Genomic DNA, 20,996 nt, shown 5'->3' with positions numbered 1-20,996 from the left:
AACATACAATCACAAGAGAACACAAAGATTTAATTTGAAAAAATCTTTGTGATAAAAAACCATTGCACAAAGCAATAGAAATCTACTATGAAAAGAAATTACAAGAGAGAGGACTTACCCGATTCGAACAATCTCGAATCTCACCCTTACTACACCTTTTGATAACCTTAGAACCCTTTTAGGAGTCCTTGAAAATTTTTTAGAAAGCTTTAAAATCCATTAGAATAGCCCTAGGGACCCCTATTTATAGTTTAGGAAACTCCACTTGCGCACCTCCTTTAGAAAAGTTCTGAAACCGCCTCAAATTTATGTAGTTCACGCAAGATCCGCGTAACTCGACTGGTCGAGCAGCCCAGGCACCAAAAAAGACAGATTTAAGGCATCTGTCAACAGGCACTATAAAAAAATGAAAAAAAAAATAAAATACTAAGGACTATAGAGGATCTACGGTTTAAAGCCATAGCTAGCTAAAAGACTCCAAAGTGTGGATTAAAAAAAAAAAAACACGAGACATATTTAGTTCTGACGGCTGCTTTGAATAGCCTCTATTCCATGTTCATGATGCTAACTTCCTTGATGATGATGATGACATCTAAATTGACGAGGCCATTCCAAGTTGTGATGTGATTTAGGCTTCTTTTTCTTTTTTTTTTTTTTCTTTTTTTTAAAAAAAAAAAAAAATCTTCTTTTTGTAAATTTTGGAACTACTTTTTATAATTTTTTTTTTCTTGAGTATGTCTGTTTTTGGATGTAATTTTTTTTAAAAAATTATAAATATGATTTTTATGCTTATTTTATTTTTAATAGTAAATGACTAGGAATCTAATCCATAACTATTTTTAGTAGTCTATAGCTATTGCTGCTAGTCCCAAAACAGTTTTCAACCATTCCTAATTTTTAGCAATTTTGGTGTAGTGCGGGCACACAACAAGAGTAATTAGAAAGTGCACTTGGAAGGGATCAAAGGGGTTTTAGAAAATGTACAATCTTCAAGCATGGGTGATTAATTCAAAGTGTGAATTTTAAATTTCAAGCTTAATGTGTTTGCAGGGAGTGGTAGTATCTGGTTTAATAATCTACATACAGCTATGGTGCACGGAAGAAAAAGGACCTGTGTTTGTAACCATGTATAACCCTCTTGCAACCCTATTCGTAGCATTACTGGCATACTTTGCTCTTGGCGAAAAACTCAACACCGGATGGTAAGTTCTCTTAGCAGTTTTACTATCAAATAACTAGGGCCACCTTCTTTCTTTCTTTCTTATTTTTATTTTTTTTAAATGGAGAAAGATATATAATTTCATTGTCATTCAATCAATGGATATACAAGTGACCTAATTCAGGAGGGTAACCACCAAAAAACCCAGACCTCTCCTATTATATGCTCTACATATTAATAGAAAGAAAACCCAAAAAAACCAAAAACCGTGACGAGATCGTGTAACAAACACTTTATATATGAAATAATCTTAGGGCCCACCTTTCAATGATCCAGACATTCCCATTCTAGGTGCCCACCATGGATAGTCATTAACCAAAAAATCTCCTCCATCCCAACCATATACTTGGTGGACCATTTCTCTTTGCATACAGCCTTTTGTGCTTTTTACCTATTCTAAGAGATTTTTATTGAATCTGTTTAGCATACTAGGAGGTGTTATTGCCATCATTGGACTCTACTTGCTATTGTGGGGCAAAGAAGGAGATCATGTGGACCAGATCAATTCTCAAGAGCACTCCTTGTCTTGTGAAGAACCGAAGGAAGGAAATCAAGATAAAAACATATTCAGCTAGAGAGGGAGATAATAATACATCCAGCCAACACTGTTGCGGGTCATGCTCCACGTTAAGCTTAATGGGGTCACAGGTGGTAGCGCCCCGTTGCTTCGGGTCCGGGTCAATTTCATAATTTCACATGGCCTTTTATGTAAACCCTAATTCATTTGGGGTAATAGATATTCTATCATGAGAGAGAGAGAGAGAGAGAGAGAGAGAGAGAGAGTGTCATGATTGTATTAAAAGCTGCTTCATCGTTGTTATTATTATTTTTTTGTTTTGATTTTGAGCATAATGGATCAGTGTGAATCCATGGACGTATGGAAAGGAAACCATGTAAATATTTACATAAAATAATTAGGTAATATTCATCACTAGTGTCTGCTTAATTAATGGCAGAAACCTGCAAAAAATTTGGATTCAGACCATCGGATTGCAATGCTTTTACATATTGGTTGGGTTTTATTTATTTATTTATTTATTTATTTTATTGGTTGGGTTGGTTTGGTCAGGTCATGGTTTGGACCAGGCTAGAATTCTGCTGCCATGCAGCCAATGGGTTGGGCTTGGGCTGATGCTGACCTGGTGAATTTGCCATGCCTACTCTAACCACATGGATTCGTCTGGGCCTATTTTGAGGCCTGTTAAAAGCGGGTTACAGATGGACTTGCATCTAGTCAAAGGCTCGACAAATAGGCACTGCTCCTTCTGGCGTATCAAACAATGTTGGGCCGAATATTCGGATGATAGGCCCAGTCTGCCAAGACCTGTTCGTTCTGGGCTGGGCTGGGCCAAGACATGTCCTTAGCTCATTGGCTGGATGAGGACATGATTGGTGTAGCCCATTTTCAACCCTAACTGCAGTCATGCTCGTAGCTGCCGCTGAATAGTGGGGACTGCACTTGTAAGGACCAATCTAAAACCATCATGTGATTATTACAAACATCCATTGCGAAAACAGCAATGGGAAAGCTACCAAGTCCCGGTGGCTTGGGACATGCATATTGTCCTCATGGGCAGATTTGTACAGGTACAACCCATTTATGGTGATTGAAACCGTTCATCTATTGGGACCTATTGCAGACGGAGGATGCGCGAAAAGTCTTCCAGGTTAGAACCTCCGACTTATTCATCTTTTGTATTCATTTTATTCTTTCCCGACCTTTTCCATATGCTTGTAATCCTAGGCGTGGTGTAGCATAGGTTGTGGACGACTTAATGGATTGCCAAGATTGAATCCAGATTGAAAGGGCTGAGATTTGGACTCTTAACTTGTAGAGGCATTAACGTCGTGACTGGTTGTCCATTCTTCCAATGTGTTGTTGAAATGTTACGGTCCTTTCGCAAAATTCAATCATTAAACAGTTATATTTCAGTTTAAAGCCAGATGTACTAATTTTTCGTAAGAAATAATTTTGTTATTTTTAAGATTTTAAAAGTTCAATTATATTCAAAGTTTTTATTTGAGTTTCCTAAGAGTTTTGCATAGTGGGTGCATGAAATAAAGAAAAGAGATTAAAGTCCTCTTATCAAGAATAACCTTTGAACCCATAAGGAAAGAGAATCTTTAAAAAATGAGATGTAAGATTCCCATTATTGATGAAAGTTTGAATAAAATTTTTTTACAAAGTCTCTTATATAAATCCTTGGTCTTAAATTCACAACTTTTAAATAATAAACTTTCATAAAATAATAGTGACTTCTAAACTTATTCAAATTCTTTCCCATGACTTCATTAAGTACTTTAATTAAGCTATTTCAAGACCTTTTAAAGTCTAAAATACTCTAAAAATAACAAAAATACAAGTTATTAAAAATACTTAAAAAAAATAAATAAATAAAAACCTAGGACTAGCATTTTTAACTAAAAGTTAAACTCTTAAAATGACTAACATTTTGAAGAGAGATCTAGAGAGAGAGAGAGAGAGAGAGAGAGAGAGAGAGAGAGGAGCCCTCTTCCATAGTTTGCCAACATCATAAGCATAAAATGGATAACTAATCCTGGAATTGTGTCCGTAAAGCTATAAAGCTCACTAGACCCATGCATGGATGAAACTTTTTAGCCTGATTTTTTTTCAATTGTAGCTAGAGTTGATATATATATATATATATATATATATATATATCAAATTAAAAGTCTAAGCTCATTTATGTATTGCAAGTACTGTGTAGAAAAGGACAATTTATTTTATAAATTCAAGGGTATTCTCATTTGTAGATTTTTGCCCTTTCTAAATTCAAGACTCCTTGTAGACTTCAGGATTATTTTGAAGCAAGAATAGAATGATATTTTCCTCCTTTCTCCACGCACCCACTTTGTTAAGAGGAAAAGGGCCCTATTGTTTATTGGAAATCCATATACCCACTTTCTCCTTCTGAATTCAAGGATTATTTTAAAGGAAACAGATAATGATATTTTCCTCTACCTTTCTCTGTGCAACCCATCCATTAAAAGGTAAAGGTCCTATCTGTTTACAAGGAACCTAAAGTGGAGATATAAATAACAATAATTATTATTTTTCAGGCACCATGCACCTATGGATTTAATTTTAGGGTCTTATTTAAAATAATAAAAATTCTAAATTTATTAAACAGCAATCATCTCATATCTTCCACAGGATAAACCTAATATAATCAAAGTATTATTGGGTGAATTCATGAATTTCCTTACAATTTAAATAGCAGAAAACATCTATTAAGGAAAAAAAATTATCTTTTTTCCACTGATTCCTCTTAAGCAACCAGTCCATTACCAAAAGATAGGTTCCACTTCTAAAGATTGGGTGCATTATTTAAGGCACTGTACATGCCCCTTTACACTGGGATGTTCGATTATGGATACAGTGTCGATTCCTACTTGGGACCCAAGTGGGCCCATCTGTGACAATAATGCATGCATGTAGCGCTGGAGTCAAAAGTAAGCACAGTTATATAACTAGAGCCATACTTCTCAGCATCCAAAAGATCTCATCGTCCATTTTTCATTAACTTTTTTGAATGGCTGCGATCATCCAATGATGGTAAAATTGAGAATATGTGTGAGCCACGTTGGAACCTTCCTATTCTATGGTCCGCTGAAATCATATGAAGGATGATTAGGCCTCATATCAATTTACACAACTGTAGTTCGAAAACCGAGTGAGTTGACTTAAAAACCTGGCCGTGTGTGAACTCGAGTCCATGATATTTCAAGCCGAGTCACCAGGAAACTCAGCTCGGGAACTGCTCCCATACTAAGTGACGATGCCATAGCTTATCATGCAGGTCTATCGATCGATCCTGCCAACATGCTGCTTCTGCAAATGGTCACCCCTACCATGAAGATCAGACATTAAATGGGTCACACCTGTAAGTTAGGTTGCCACTGGTCCTACCTGATTAATGAACTGGCTTGAATTTTGTGCCAGGTTATCTTTTTGTGGGGCTTGCGGCTTACATGGCTCAAATGGCATGTTGGTAGTAAATGGAAACTGGAAATTGCAGATTGGGTGTCACCGACCTTTTCGTGTGTTGACATGGCAAAGTTCCGTAGGCCTTATCATGTTGTATGTGTTATATTCACGCCCTGCGTCTATGGTTTGAGATCATTTTGGGGCATGGATCCAAAATTCAGGCAGATTCAAGCTCAAGTTGACTATACCACAGAAATTAGGGGATTAAACGCCTATCATTGAAAGCTTCTCAGGGGCCAAAAAAGTTCTAGGTCAAGCTGATATTTGTATTTTCCTTTTGCGTGACCTTATGAACAGGTTCTATGAGATCATGATAAGCCTACGGAAGATTTCAACAGTGGGTGTATTGTCCCCACTATTTCTTTGGTACGGTCTACTTTAGCTTTGAATCTACTTCATTTTGGGCTCATGCCCTAAAATGATCTTGTAAAATGGATGGACCATGTTAGATATAACATATACACCATGGTGGGCCTAAAGAACTTTGCCGTATCAACACAGCACCATGGAAGTTGTGTGTGGCCCACCTAGAGCTGTACATGAACTGAGGCAACTCGATACCTCGCCTGACTCAGCTCGGATAAGCTTGACTCGGCCCGACTTGGCTCAGCTTGAAAGCTTGGTTCGGACTAAGCCGAATAGTTTAATTGTGCTCCAAAAATTTTCGAGCTCAGCTTGAGATAACTCAGATTTGACTCGACTTGGCTCGAAACTTGGCCCCAACTTGTCCGTTGAAATAGGACCATCAAATAGATGTCCACCAATCAAAAGTTTATGTAAGAAAATGAGTGAAATTTTTGGTTCATGATACTTCTAAAGTGGGGACAATATTTTAGACTGTTGAGATTGACGTTTGTCATGCCAAGTATACAATATTTAAGCTCCTGAGTATCATTCGTTGTACTCAGATTTTTGGACGAAGGCATCTAGGCGGTGGGGCCCACCTGATATCTGGCTCCGAATTTTGCCCATGTGTGTAGTTTTTGCACTACATGGCCTTACCTGGAACCGCTGGTTAAGGCCTAACTCTTGGCTAGCAAAAAGATCGCCTATTCTATCAAATGTATTTACATGTATGATGCGCATTCCAAATTCATCTTATTCTTCATCATCTCTTGATCTTGTCGACAACACATCAGTAATTTCTGGTGTGGACACCAACAATAGCGGTGGATGACCACCATGACGTGGGGACTGTTCTATAAGCAAGGAACGAGGATGAACCTCTTTTAATGATAAGTTTAGATCCTCTCAGCACTATTGTACTTACTACAGGAAAAATCATCACACGGCATGTGACGCAGGGATGAACGTGATGAGGATAACTACTCCGAATCCACAGTACTTCTCTGGACTCCTCACAGAAACTTCTCGAATCCACGAGGAAAGAAAGCTGAAAATAGAAATAAATTCTAAGAAATTCGAAATTGATTAATTGATGAATAAAAATGAGTTCACAACCATTTAAATAGGGGTACCAAGCAATGAGAAAGAAATCAGAATCAAACTACAACTCAAACTCCTAGAATCCGCGACTTACTATAAATAGTAAACTTACTATTTATAGACGGCCATGATGTCTACTAGTGCGCAAGGTTTTCGGCCAAAAATAGTAAGTGTCCTATTTGGCTTCACCAAACCATTCTCCTAATTATTCTAAACTCTTTTCATGTTGGGCGCAACTCTTAAAGCCCGACGGATGAAGAGTTATAATCAAACTAAAACTTACTATTTATAGTAAAAACGAAATTAAAATAGGAAAACGACAGTCGATCCAAGGGTTTTTCGCAATTCCAGGCTGTCCAACCCAGCGTAACGGGGTTGGTTGGCTAAAGTAGCTCATTCTACCCCAAAATCATATATTTTACGTCAGGTAACTCATTCCGGATTGCGAGATACTTCCGATCTAAGGTTCGACGGTCCGGTTCACTTCTGTCGTTGACCGGGCCTTCTCTGATCCATCTTGGCCATGAAACTGTCCACGACCCACTCTACATCAGCATGCCGGTGCTAGAATATGAATCGATGTAATGGGGTCATCTCCTCACCTAGCACCTACGACCACTTATCTTGATGAAGGGTCCTATAGCGTTAATATTCACTTGGGGCTGAATGAGTATATGCTGATTTGGCAGAATTGAAAAAGATGTTAAGTTGGAATACGAGTATATAATCTATCCCTATCGATCCATTTACCTCCCATACTAATTCAGGTAGTACCTTTACACATCCACTTGATTGGTGATGGCGATACAAATTTAAGGAACTCATTTCAGCCAAGGTAATAAGTGTTTTAATTAGATTTATTTTACTAGCATTCGTTAGCTTTATGTTCAGTAGAGTCTTATGTATGTCGTAATTTTGTCCAAAATAAATAAACCACAATGATCCGTAGGTTGTTGCCATAATTTGTTGATTATGGCCCACCATCATTCTGGGTCATTTCATTGAAGGTCAAATTAATCAAATGTTAATACATGTATAATGTTTGTAATTTACATTCATATATTATTATATGGGACTTGTTTATTTATTAATATGAGTTTTATACTTTGTATATATAGCTATGACTGTTTCCAATGTTACAAAACAGATCCCGGGATTTCGCCTTCATTCGATTCAGCAACGAGCAGGACGCCCTCAATGCAATCCAATGCCTCCATGAGAGAAGGATAGATGGGAGGGTAGCTTATGTTACTTGGGCGAAAGGCCAGTCTGGAACTAGGGCAGTTCAGTCAGGATCTTCTTTCCCCCTTTCTCAACAGATTAAACCAGATCCAAAACGTTCCTTCGCCAATGCAGTGTCAAAACCTAGTAAGGAGATTAAATCATCACAAGATAATTTGGGTATAACTTCCATTGCTGACCCTAGAGCTGTGGAGAACAGACTCCAAAGGTTATGTCTGGCTTTGGTGGGGACAGCGACGGACCAGGACGTAAACATTGACCGCCTATCAGCCGCCCTGAAAAATTTAAAAATTAACTACTCTGAGGTGGAGATTGTGCGGATTTCAGATCTCAAATTTCTTCTGACGTTCAATTCTGCAGCGATGCTGGATGCTTTCTGCAGCAACACCACACTACAATCGGATATGGGGTTGAAATTGGTGGAAAGATGGACACCGGAAGAGGTTATTGGAGGAGGAGTGTGGATTAGAATGTTCGGCATTCCAGGCCACGCTTGGATGGAATCAGTCATTCTTGATTTGGCTAGTTGTTTCGGGAAGATCACACAAATCGATCCCAGCTCCCGTTTTGGCTATTTCCAGGCGTTTGCTTGGATTAAAGTTATTCCCAGGCCTGGAGTTAGCTTCAAGGATGTGCTGCGATTATAGGTGTTGGGTAAGGTGTATCCTATCATGGCAGAAAGGGAACCCCTGTTCAGTGTCGGCAACTCGTCGTCTCAACATCAATATATGAAAGAGGGTACGAAAGAATGGGTGCTGCGAATATTCCATGGTAATTCAAGAACCACACCAGATGTTTGTGAAAATGTGGCAATCAGAGAGGAAACTATTGCTCAAGGAAAAGGGGGAAACCACACAGACAATCGTTCTTATGACAATGTAGCTGATGGGACGAAAGCTAGTTTGATTGCTCTTGGTAATCTGCTAACTGATGGACATGAAGGTGATGTTGGTGTCAATCCCGGCGAAGAGGTGTTAGCCCCAACTAGTGTTTGTCAAAATGCAATAATGGGTGTGTGTCTCAACACTCGGGTCTCTGATAATGCAGGGGTCTAGGTTTCACTGACTTTCTGCAAGCTATCAGTATTACACCACTTGGTGTAGATTATAATGCTAGATAAAGTGGAATTGAAACAAGGGAAGAAGGTGTTCAATGCAGCTAGGGTACAGGGGAAATTAGAGTTGACCCTAGTCGACAAAACAGACTTGACCGTCCAGCTCCTACACCACTTCTACCCTATTCTAAAGAGCACCCAACCCAGGAAGCAAATGTCTCAGGGGCTCGTGCTGTGGTTAATCAAGTTGATGACATGCAGGGCATTCTACAACTCACCCAGGTGAGCCACAACTCAAAGAAAGTTATCCCTAACCAGAGTGAGATGGATATGATGTGTGGATAATAGCCTTTCGCCCAGACTCTACAGAGCATAGTGCTCGTGGCCAGCCATTTGGACATGCTACAAGCTGACGAATTTGGTGATGGAAATGCCAATATACGTCTTCCACAAAATTCGGTTGGATGCCTTAACAACTCACAGGAGCCTCAGATTCAACTGTTAGATATGCTACAAGAATGTGGTAAAGAAAATATCCCTCTAGATACCAAGATTGAAGCAATCTGCACAAAGACATTGGTGGGAGAGTCTAATGATAACATATATGAGGGGAGTAGCCCTCAGAATCATAGAGTGGTGACTAAACTGGGTAGTCTGTCACTTCCAATTACGAAATCTGACAAGAACAAAACTCTTAAGGAAAGAGCGGTTATTGAAGTGGATTTCTCTCCTTAATTATTTCTCCTCAGTCATCAACCCTGTCACTATAACTGATGGGAGACAGAACGAAGGGTACGAAAGTCCGGGGGTCAATCAGTGCGAGGGACAAGAGCTGGGCCAAAATTCAGAATTGGGGTACAAATTAATCTGGGAGAGCAGGCATCAGGCCTCAGTAGAAAAAGGAACTCAAGAGGACAGGTCACAACAGATAATGGATAAATCAAGGAAACGGTATTCAAGGCACAGGATTCTCTATTCTAAAGGCGATTGGGGCTCGAGGCTGAGAAGATTGAAGAGACGGGCAGTGAATTCTGGTTGCGTTATTGATGGATAACGCAATTGTATGGAATGCGTGAGGTGTCGGCAATGCGCTTACAATTAAATCCCTCAAACGAATGGTCAGGAAATATAATCCTTACCTCCTGGCGATTTTAGAACCTATGATTGCGGACGGTAGAAGGGTAGCGCTGGGCCTCAAGTTAGGCTACCACTGTTCCATCTCAAACACTGATCAAGGGGGAAAAAATCTGGATTTTCCTCCGGAATCAGCTGAATACCCTAACGACCTCGGTTTCTAACTAGATGGTGACTCTTTCCTTCATTCCTCCTAACCGGTGATACTCCATTTCTCTATCATTTGTCTATGCTAAATGCTGCAAACTGCATAGAAGAGCGCTTTGGCGCGAGATTGAGAATTATGGCAGAATGGTTCAAGGAGCCTGGGCCATTGCGGGCGATTTCAATGCGGTGATTAATCCGGATGAAAGACGAAGGAGCCGCATGGGTGATAGATCAAGCATGGAAGATTTTGCAGAGATGATCCACAATATCGGGCTTATTGATGCGAGATTGATCGGAAATCAGTTTACTTGGTGCAACAACAGGGAGGGTAATGCGCGCATCTGGGCTAGGCTGGACAGAACACTCCTCAACTCTACCTGGGTGACTACGTTTCCACTGTTTCGTGTTGAACACATGCCTCGCGTGAACTCGGATCATGCTCCACTGCGTCTCATCTTCCCCGCCCAGGATCTCCCTAAGGCTAGACCTTTCAAATTCCTTCAAATGTGGACTTTGCATGATTCTTTCTTTTAGCTTATTTAAAAGGCTTGGGCAGGAGAATGCTCAACTGATTCGATAATAAATGTGCAACTTAAGCTGAAGAAAACAAAACAACTTTTAAAGTTGTGGAACAAGGAAACATTTGGGAATATCTTCCACCAGATTCAGAGTGGCGAAAAGAGTTGGAAGGAATTGATTTCAGCATGCAAGCAGCCCCTTCTGAAGATCTATCTCGCCATTACATTGAAGTTAAACACAAGCTTAACCAGCTTCAGATCATGGAGAAGGTTTTCTGGAAACAAAAATCCAGGAACTCATGGCTTCTGGAAGGAGACAAAAATACAAAATTTTTTCATTCGTCCGCTAACGAAAGAGTCAGAAGATCCACCATTTCTTCCATAAAAAATGAGGCTAGTGTATTGGTCTCCTCCAGCGGTGAAATAAAAAGTGAAGCAATCAGATACTTCGAAGATCTTTTCCAAGATGAACCAATCAGTTTCAATGCAGAGTTCCTCCAGGCCATCCCCCAAGTTATCACCCATCTAGACAATGATTCATTGTTGGCTCCTCCCTCGATGGAAGAGGTAAAAGCAGCTGCCCTGTCCATGCCTCAAGATGGGGCCGCGAGTCTGGATGGTTTCTCGACGGCGTTTTATGTTACATGTTGGGACATTGTAGGTGAAGATATCCTTAAAGCAGCTAAGGATCTCTTCACTGGGTCCGCCCTCCCTAGGGTGTTCACTTCAAACCTCATCTGCCTAATCCCAAAGTCCCCTTCAGCTGCAAGCTTCGCTGAATTTCAACCCATAAGTTTATGTAATGTTATTTATAAAATTTTTGCAAAACTGATAGCTAATAGATTAACTTCCTTTTTACCCAAGATGATTTCGCAGGAATAGGGAGCTTTCGTGCAGGGGGGAATCTATAGCAGATAATATAGCTCTCGCCCAATAAATAATTCGTGATATCAACAGGAAAGTTTGGGGAGGCAACCTCATTCTCAAGTTGGACCTCAAAAAAGCTTAATTATGACAGGGTCAGTTGGATATATCTAAAGCAAGTTCTCTTTAAGTTTGGTTTCAATCAGAGATGGGTAAAGATTATGGAAAAATGCTGGGGGAACAAGTGGTTCCCCATCCTCATCAATGGGGAACCGACGGGATTCTTCAAATCTTTCAGAGGTTTACGACAAGGGGATCCCCTCTCGCCAGCTCTTTTTCTCATTGCCATGGAGACTTTCTCAATTAATCTCAATCTTATGATTTCGAGCGGTGGGTGTCTGCAGTTTGCCATCCGTTGGGGCTGTCCTAGCCCGTCCCATCTTCTTTTCGCCGACGACATTCTTGTCTTCACCAACGGTAAGAGGGAATCTCTACTTCAGCTCAACCAGTTTCTGAGCACATTTCAGGAGGTCACATGCCAAAAAATCAGCCGTCAAAAGAGTCATTTCATATGCGCAAACGCTCTGCCGCCATCCAGAATCAGGTCTACTACACGCACACTTGCTTTCCAGAAAGCCAGGGACGATCTCATATATCTGGGTGCTCCCCTATGCAATGGCAGAATCAAAGCTGCGGACTTTCAGTTTTTGGTGGATAAGGTGGACAAGAAATTTTCTGGTTGGGCGGGTAGATTGATTTCTCAAGCAGGGAGAGTAACGCTGATTCGGCACGTTCTGAGCAGTCTTCCAATACATATCATGGCAGCAATGCATATCCCTCACCAGGTGATAGACAAACTGGAAAGAAGTTTTTCTAATTTTTTTTCTGGGGATGGAGTGATGGAAATCAGAAACTTCATTGGGTAGCTTGGAAGAAGGTTGCCAGTCCCATTGAGGAAGGAGGGCTGGGTATCAGAAGATTGAAAGAGGTCATGATTGCTCATTGGCTCAAGCTAGCGTGGACAGTCAAGTTTGGGGGCACAGCCAGCCCCTAGGCGAAGCTTATGCACAGTAAACATGCCAGGGATCTCCACATTAATGATCAGGTGCCCTCTCCTTCCAACGCGTCACCTCTTTGGAAGAAAGTTAAATCTCCTTTTCCTCTTCTTTCTGACCTTATTCAGTGGTCAGTCGGCAATGGTGATCTCAGTTTCTAGTCAGACAACTGAACGGGCAGGGGCTCTCTCCAGTGCTTAATCGACTGTCCTGAATGAACTCCAGATGCTGAAAGTGAGAGATGTCTTGGGTCCTGCTAGACCCTTCCCTCCATCCCGGGTTTATTCCTTCCTTCCCCGACAGTTAATAGATGATATAATCAATGGTGGATTCTCTATTGCTGATGATCCTCCAAAGTGCATTTGGCCTCACGAACCTTCAGGTAATTTCTCCGTTCGTTCAGCTTGGAAGTTACTGAGATCTTCCTCCCCACCGACCCACTGGGCTAAATGGATCTGGCTTCGCAACCTCCCTCTGAAATTCACCATCTTCATGTGGAGGGCTTTTCACAAGGCTTTATCTGTTGACACCAGAGTGCAAGAGAAAGGCGTTGGCATGGCTTCTAGATGTAGATGCTGTCTGCAAGGTATGAAAGCATCTCCCCATCAGGAATCACCCCCCCACCTCTTCCTTTTTGGCCGTCATGCGCAGGCTCTCTGGACGATATTCGGCTCGATGTGTGGAATCCCTCCCTTGATCCAAAGCTCGATTTTTGGGAAATTGTGCCATTGGAGGAATGCTTCAGCTCCTGGAGCAGCGTCCAGATCGGTCAGATGTCTGTCACCCATCCTCATTCTGTGGGAGATATGGCGAGCTAGAAATGAAGCTGTCTACGAAAATTCCCCAATGATATTGAGTACTTGGTGGGGTAAATTGGTCCTGGGCACAGATTTAATGGCAGCTAGCAGCTGAAATTTCGGGGTGAGCTCCATGAAATCATCTATTGGTCTTAATCGTTGTGCCGTCACTCTAGTGAAGTGGAGATAGCCATCCCTAGGATGGGTCAAATTAAAAGTAGATGGGTCGGCGAGGGGTAATCCAGGTCATTCGGGAGGGGGTGGCATTTGCAGGAATGAAAACGGTTCCTTTGTGTTCGGCTTCTCCATGGGCTACGGGGTTGGTTCTAATAACTTGGCTGAACTCCGCGCTAATCACGACGGGATGGTGCTCTGCTTGGGAAAAGGCTTCGACAAAGTTATGGTTGAATCTGACTCAAAATTGGCTATTCAAAGTCTCACTAATCCTGCCAAGATCCCTTGGAAATGGAATCCTTGGCTGGCTCGTATTAATCGTCTACATCAGCTCAGTAATTTTATATTCTCCCACATTCTCAGAGAAGACAATGGGTCGGTTGATAGTTTGGCTCGGGAAGGGAGTCTCCTCCAACAGCTTTCGATCTATCTCCAATCTAGGTGCATTCCTCCTGCTGTCCGTGGTTTGATCTTTTTGGATAAGGTCGGATTAGGTGCGCTTAGACTGAATGCTTAACGTCAGATTTTCTTTTCTTCTTTCTGGGGTTGCGTGTAGATATGAGGTTGCTGTTCCTCTGTTTCGTTCGGTCCTCACGTCCTTTTTGCTGTGTAGGGCTGTTATAGCATGTGCAGATCGTTGTATAGCCTTTTCTTATGAGAAATGAAAGTTCAGTTTTTTTTATAAATAAAAATAAAATTCCATTGCTTTGCTTACTGGGTCTAACTATATATATATATATATATATATATAAGAAGTCATCCATTAAAATAGTCGTAGGTTGCATGGAATTGGATCTAGCCCTGAAGGAAGTTGAACCTCTCATTCCATCTGACTCATGTACTAAATTAATAAAGTCTTACTATAAGGCCTGGACTAATTCAAATAGCATATGTCTCAAGATCATAAAGAAATCGATTTCTGATACCATGCAGGGTGTCATGCCCAACACCAAGAAAACTAAAGAGTCCTTGACCGAAATAGGGAACCGATTCAAAAAGTTAGATAAAGCTAAGTTGAGTTCGCTTCTACATATGTTGACTCAAGCCACCTATAATGATTAGGGAAACATCAGGGAATACATTAGTGGATTGTCTGATGTGCCGGCCAAAATTCGTATATTGGGCCTTAAGATTGAGGATGAACTCATAGTTTGCTTAGTTCTGAATTCTTTTTAGGAAAGATAAATAGTGCATATCTAGTGACATATAGTCAAAAATGAAATTAAAAAGAAAGAGAGTACAATTCAGAAAAGCAATCTACAAGTCATGTGAGTGGCAATTAGCTTAATTCTGAGGAAAAGATAAAGAAGAAAAAATGAGGTCATAAATATGACTGCTTCTTCTATAAGAAGCCAAGTCATCAGAAGAATGATTGCGTAGAATTTAAAAGTGACTCGTTTCTAAATGTAAGAACCAAGTTTTAGTCTGTTTTGAATCTAATTTAGCTGATGTGTCCACAGACTCCTAATGGATAGATTATAATGCAAATATTCACATATGTAATTTTATGCAAGATATGCTCTAAAGCCGGACAACAACTGATACAGAAAGATCAATATATATATATATATATATATATATATATATATATATATATATATATATATATGGGGACCAACATTAAAACGTCGAAGATATTAGTCTTTAGGATTATGTTATCATTAGAAAATTTTCTTGATTTAGTAGATATTAATTGTTTGTATGCATTATATAAAGTGTAATTTGGTTTCCATTTCTCGTTTAGACAAGTAGGATTACGTATTTAAATTTGTAAATGAAAATTTGAATAATGGCTCTTATTTAGTTGTAATTGGTTTTGACACTTAATAACTTTTCTCAGTTATATTTGGATGTTTCACATGTATGCATCATTTACTCCTCACATGGAAAAACTAAAGGAATCAAAGAAGTTTAGACTGTAAATTTTTTTCTATATAGTGGCATAGACGATTATGCCATATATCTCGTGAGAGATTTAAAAGGCTTGTGCGTGAAGGAATTCTTTATTTTTAAATTTCTCAGACTTTGGGTTCTATATAGATTACATTAAAGGTAAATAAACTATAATTAGGAAAAATAATGCCACTAGGAGAGTAAAACTCTTGGAAGTAATTCATATAAACATCTACAGAGTGTTCCCCACAACATCTTCAAATGGGCAGAAGTATTTTATCACTTTCATAGACGACTACTCTTGTTACATGTACTTATACCCTGTCAACGACAAATCAAATGCTTTAAATATATTTAAAAGCTATAAGATTGAAGTCGAGAATCAACTCAATATTAAAAAAATCAAAGTTGTTAAATTTGACCGTGATGGTGAGTATTGGGAAGGTATGATGAATCTGGGTATAATCCATGACCATTTGCTAGATACCTAAAAGATTGTGGCATCATTGCCCAGTATACCATGCCTGATACTTTAAAGCAGAATGGTGTAGTAGAAATGCGTAATCGCACCGTAAAGGACATGGTGTATTATATGATTAGTAATTCAACATTACTAGAATCTTTGTGAAGTAATACGCTGAAAACAGTTGTGCATATCCTAAATAGAGTTCTTAGTAAGGCTGTAATGAAATATCTATATGAATTGTAGACAATACGAAATCTTAGTCTATGATACTTTCATATATGAGATTGTCCACCATATAACCCGCATGAAAAAAAGCTTGACCCTAAAATGGTTAGTTACTTCTTTATAGAATATCCAGAAAGATCTAAAGGATTCTAATTTTATTGGTCATCCTATTCCATGAGAATCATTATGACTGTGAATACTAGGATTATTGAAAATACTAAATATAGTGAATGCACGAACTTAATAAACATTGTATTTGAGAAATAATAGATTGTGAATCCCACTATAATCATTTAGAGTAGCGTGGTCATTCATCTAACAACGAACCTTGAGATCCCTATGGGTGAACATGTAGAGCTTAAAAAACAACCTACTTATAGGGAAATAGAAAACCCAATTCAGAATTATGAGCATTTAAAATGATCCAATAGAGAGAGAAAATATACAATTTCATATGATTATATCGTCTATATACATGGTCATGAATTTGACATTATGGAAAATGATCATGTATCTTTTTCACAAGTTAAACAAAGCACGAATTCTTCTCATTAGTTCAATGCCATGAATGATAAATTGAAATCCACGAGGGATAACAAAGTGAGACCTTGTTGAACTATCTGAAGGGATTAAGCCGATTGGTAGTAAGTGAGTGTTCAAAACTAAATAGAACTCTAAGGGCAATATCGAAAGGTTTAAAGTTAGACTAGTTGTAAAGGGTTTCAGTCAGCGTGAAGGCATTGTCTTTAAGAAGTCTTTCTTACCTGTGTCCAAGAAAGGTTCCTTTAGAATTATTATGCTTCTTGTGGTTCATATAGATTTAGAGCCACACCAAATGGACATGAAAACTGTGTTTTTCAATGGAGATCTAAGTGAAAACGTATATTGTTGTGGATAGAAAGTTTTAAAGCAAAAAACTCAGAACATCTAATCTTCAAGCTTAAGAAGTCTATTCATGTATTGAAACAATCATCACAATAGTAGTACCTAAAATTTCGTAGAGTCGTTTCCTCGTATGGTTTCGTTGAAAACACTGTAAATCAGTGTATATATGTGAAAGTCAATGGAAGTAAGTTTATTATTTTAGTCTTGTATGATGATGACATTTTATTAGCTATTAGTGATATTAGACTATTGTGCAAAATTAAAAAATTTCTATCTCAAAAATTTGAAATGAAAGATATTGATGATGCATCACTTGTCATCGGCATTCAGATTAGCTGGGACAGATCATGTTGATTACTTGTCCTGTCACAGAGGACCTATATTGATAGGGTTTTAGAAAGGTTTAACATGTAAAATTATACTCATGGCAAAACACCTATTGTAGAAGGTGACAAGTTTGGCTAATTTCATTATCCTAAAAATGACCTAGAAAAGGACAAGATGAAAGATATTTCATATGCATCAGCAGTAAGGAGTATTATGTATGCTCAGGTTTGTATACGTCTGGATATTGCTTTTGTTATTGGAATGTTAGGTAGGTAACTAACGAATCCAGTGATGAATCATTAGATAGTTGTTAAGAAAGTATTGTGCTACCTGCAAAGGATAAATGACTTCACACACATATAAGATATTCGACCATTTGGAGTTGGTTTGATATACAGATGTATATTTTTTGGTTGTATCAATAGCAAGAAATCCATCTCGAATCATGTATTCATGATGGTTGATTAAGTCATATCATGTAAGAGCGTGGAACAGTCTATTATGACATCTTCTACCACAGAAGTGGAGTATGTACTTTGTCATGAAACCACGAGTCAGGTAATCTAACTTCAGAGTTTCTCTTTGGTTTACGGGTTGTGCGGATAATCTCGAAACCATTGAAAATCTATTATGATAGTTAAATTGCACTTAACTTCTCCAACAACAACAAACATTCATCGAGCTCAAAGCATATTGACATTAAGTACCTTGTTTAAAGGGCCAAGACAGTTCAGAATTGCCAGGTGTCTGTAGAACTCATTGACACAAGACAAATGATAGTAGATCCTCCTACCAAGTCTTCCTATCATGCTCTTTAAGGAACATGTGACGTCTATGAGAGTTATAAATCCTAATGATATATATGAGAAGTGAAAATTTTCTCTCTTGATCTGATTATGTACAAACATTTTAGAGATCGCTTTTGTATGCATTAATAATCACTATAAAAAAAAAAAGAGGATTGAAGTAGATTTGTATTTATTGACATATATATCTTTATTTATAGACATATAGTTCCTAGGGTGCAAGGTGCAGGAGACTAAGATCCCTTCCCGGCGACATCGCGGCATCGGGAATGTCTTCCCAATCAGATACACTTTTAAAATTTGAGTACGTAATCTTCATTATTGATACATAGATGATTCGTTAATTCCACATTATAAAAATAACATACCCTTTGGGAGATAATCTTTTCACATTTATTCCCAAGACACCCTAATTAAGAAAAATGAAAATCATGGGCCAATAGAAGGAATCCATACAAGGAGACTTTTTTTGGGGGGGAGTTAACTGTCAAATGAAAAATTTTTATAGAGTAAGATTAATATAGAAATGATTTGTAAGATGTCTCTTTTATAAAAACTTTTATCATGCATTGGGAAAAGACATTTGAATCCTTCAATATTGGGAGTTTTCTCTCGTACCTGGAAGGAATAGATACCGTGAGTTAACCAATGGATATTGCCTAAAAACATCATAAGAAATAAAAGAATGGAGTAGCTTGAAACATCATCGAAAATAAAAAAGAACGAGTAGTTTGAAACATCCAAGCAAAGGATCACATGTAGGAATATAATTTTATCATAGAAAAACAAATGATTCCCTCTTACTTCAAAGGGAGTTCTTTCGTACTAAGCAGGAATAGATACCATGAATTAATCAATGGATACAAATCACTACGAAGGAATAGATACCATGAATTAATCAATGGATACAATTCACTACTGGGACCGTTTGGCTTGGCTGGCTCTTGAAAAAATAAAAAATAAAAAAAATCAATGGATATACAATTCTTCAAAAACATCATCATTAGAAATAAAGGATTGGAATAGTTTGAGACATCCTGAGCAAAGGGTCAGTTTCGTGATTTCTACGAACATGATATGATTACTATGTTGACCGTAAGAATTTCAACTTTTATTTATTTATTCTTATGTTATAGATTGAATCACATAAAGATTCACCCAAAGAGTCAGAAATTATATATGTAGCATACATCAAATTAGCGTGTCCACATTTTCAGACCCACTGCAGAGGAAATTGTCTGAAAATCAGATTTGTGGAATAATCATTACCTTCGAGTCATAGATACTAGCTAGCTGAATTCCGAATGTTTGCTATTTTTCTTCACCACCATTCAATAAACGTCCACCAACCCAACACACTTGGTTAAATCCTCAGAGCTTTGCTAAGTGCACACGGGTGTAAGAGTTAGCTAATGCTCGCACTACCGCAAATGTCATCATGGCAGACAGGTGAAATATCCAAGCCATCCATCAGGTGGACCCTACAAAGCTTCCGTTGATTTTCACAGCCTGACCATCTATTCGGTTTTTAATGGCCCAACTGAAAAGTGGAGACCTGATTCTTGGTGTAGGGAATCTACAGTGGTACCCTTCTGATGGATGGCGTAGATATTGCACCACTCCGCTATGCTGGCATTGACCATGTGGGTGTAGCAAATCTCCAATTATGGTATTAGGACCCATTTTTGGCCCATTTACCTTTTAAAGCCCACTTCTTTTTACCTCACCTGTAGAAGCCCCAGCTGTACGGATGACTTGCCAAAGGTCAAAAATGCCCCTACTTTTTCCTTCAAGCGGATCGGCTGGTGCTCGAAGACGAGCGCTGACGCTCCTCGAACTCTGAGTTGTACGAAGGGTTCAAAAGAGATCAAAGTTACGTGGCCCCACAGTTATGTATTTATTATATCCACAACGTTCATCCATATTTTGAGATCATTTTGGAGCATTATAAAAAAAAAAATCATATCCAAAGATCAACTGGACCACACCACTAAGAGCAGCGGAAAATTGACTTTCACCGTTGAAACTTTTGTAGGGCCCACCATAATATTTATTTTCCATCCAATCTATTCATAAGGTTATAAAGACCTGGATGAAGAGGAAAAACAAATTTCATAATGATCCAAAACTTCTGTGTCCCTTAAAAGAGTTTCAATAGTAGATGTTTAAAGTAGCATGGTAATATTGTTTACTATGGTCAGACTTTTAGTTACGAATTATAACCATATCCATAGATACCATAATTTGTAACCATAAAGGGACTGTCGGGGGTACACTCACCGAACTGGCAGCCCCCCTCCAGTTGCTAACTTGTCTAGCGAGACCACACCCATCTGGCGGTCCCCTATGGCTACGGTTATAATCCATAGCCATAGACAGGCTGCCGCGACAATAGTCTATGCTTTTTTTCTTTTTTTTTTTTTAACATGGAAAACTTTATTCTACATACAATTTTTCTCAAATACATATTTATATAAATATGTATATATAAGCATATAAAATTTTTTTGCTATGTTTTTTTCATTTATTTCTTTATTCATTTAACAAGAATATCTTCTAAACCAAAATTAGTTACTTGACGTACCCAATATGATTTTGGGGAAGGAGAAGCTACTTTAGCCAACCAACCTAGTTATTTTCCAAGATTCCATCAAGTCGATGGTCGAAAATCCACTTCATTCACTTCGCGGTCAATTTCAATCAGTTTGGATCAAGTTCATTCATTTCATTTACTT

General features: G+C 38.7%; 1 protein-coding gene across 1 annotated transcript in view; it reads left to right on the top strand.

Annotated features, from left to right (window-relative positions):
- Positions 1-1,974, top strand: part of LOC131226222 (WAT1-related protein At5g07050-like) — a 43,249-nt gene extending 41,275 nt beyond the window's left edge. The window contains exons 6-7 of the mRNA XM_058222003.1: positions 1,051-1,202; positions 1,644-1,974. Coding sequence (XP_058077986.1) covers positions 1,051-1,202; positions 1,644-1,794 — 303 coding nt within the window. The 3' untranslated portion in view covers positions 1,795-1,974. The remainder of the gene's footprint in view (positions 1-1,050; positions 1,203-1,643) is intronic.
- Positions 1,975-20,996: the final 19,022 nt, after the last annotated feature.

This window comes from Magnolia sinica, chromosome 14, assembly GCF_029962835.1.
Source record: "Magnolia sinica isolate HGM2019 chromosome 14, MsV1, whole genome shotgun sequence".
In the NCBI taxonomy this organism is placed as follows: Eukaryota; Viridiplantae; Streptophyta; class Magnoliopsida; order Magnoliales; family Magnoliaceae; genus Magnolia; species Magnolia sinica.
Note: the sequence above shows the minus strand (reverse complement) of the source record. Positions and strands in the feature narration are given on the sequence as shown.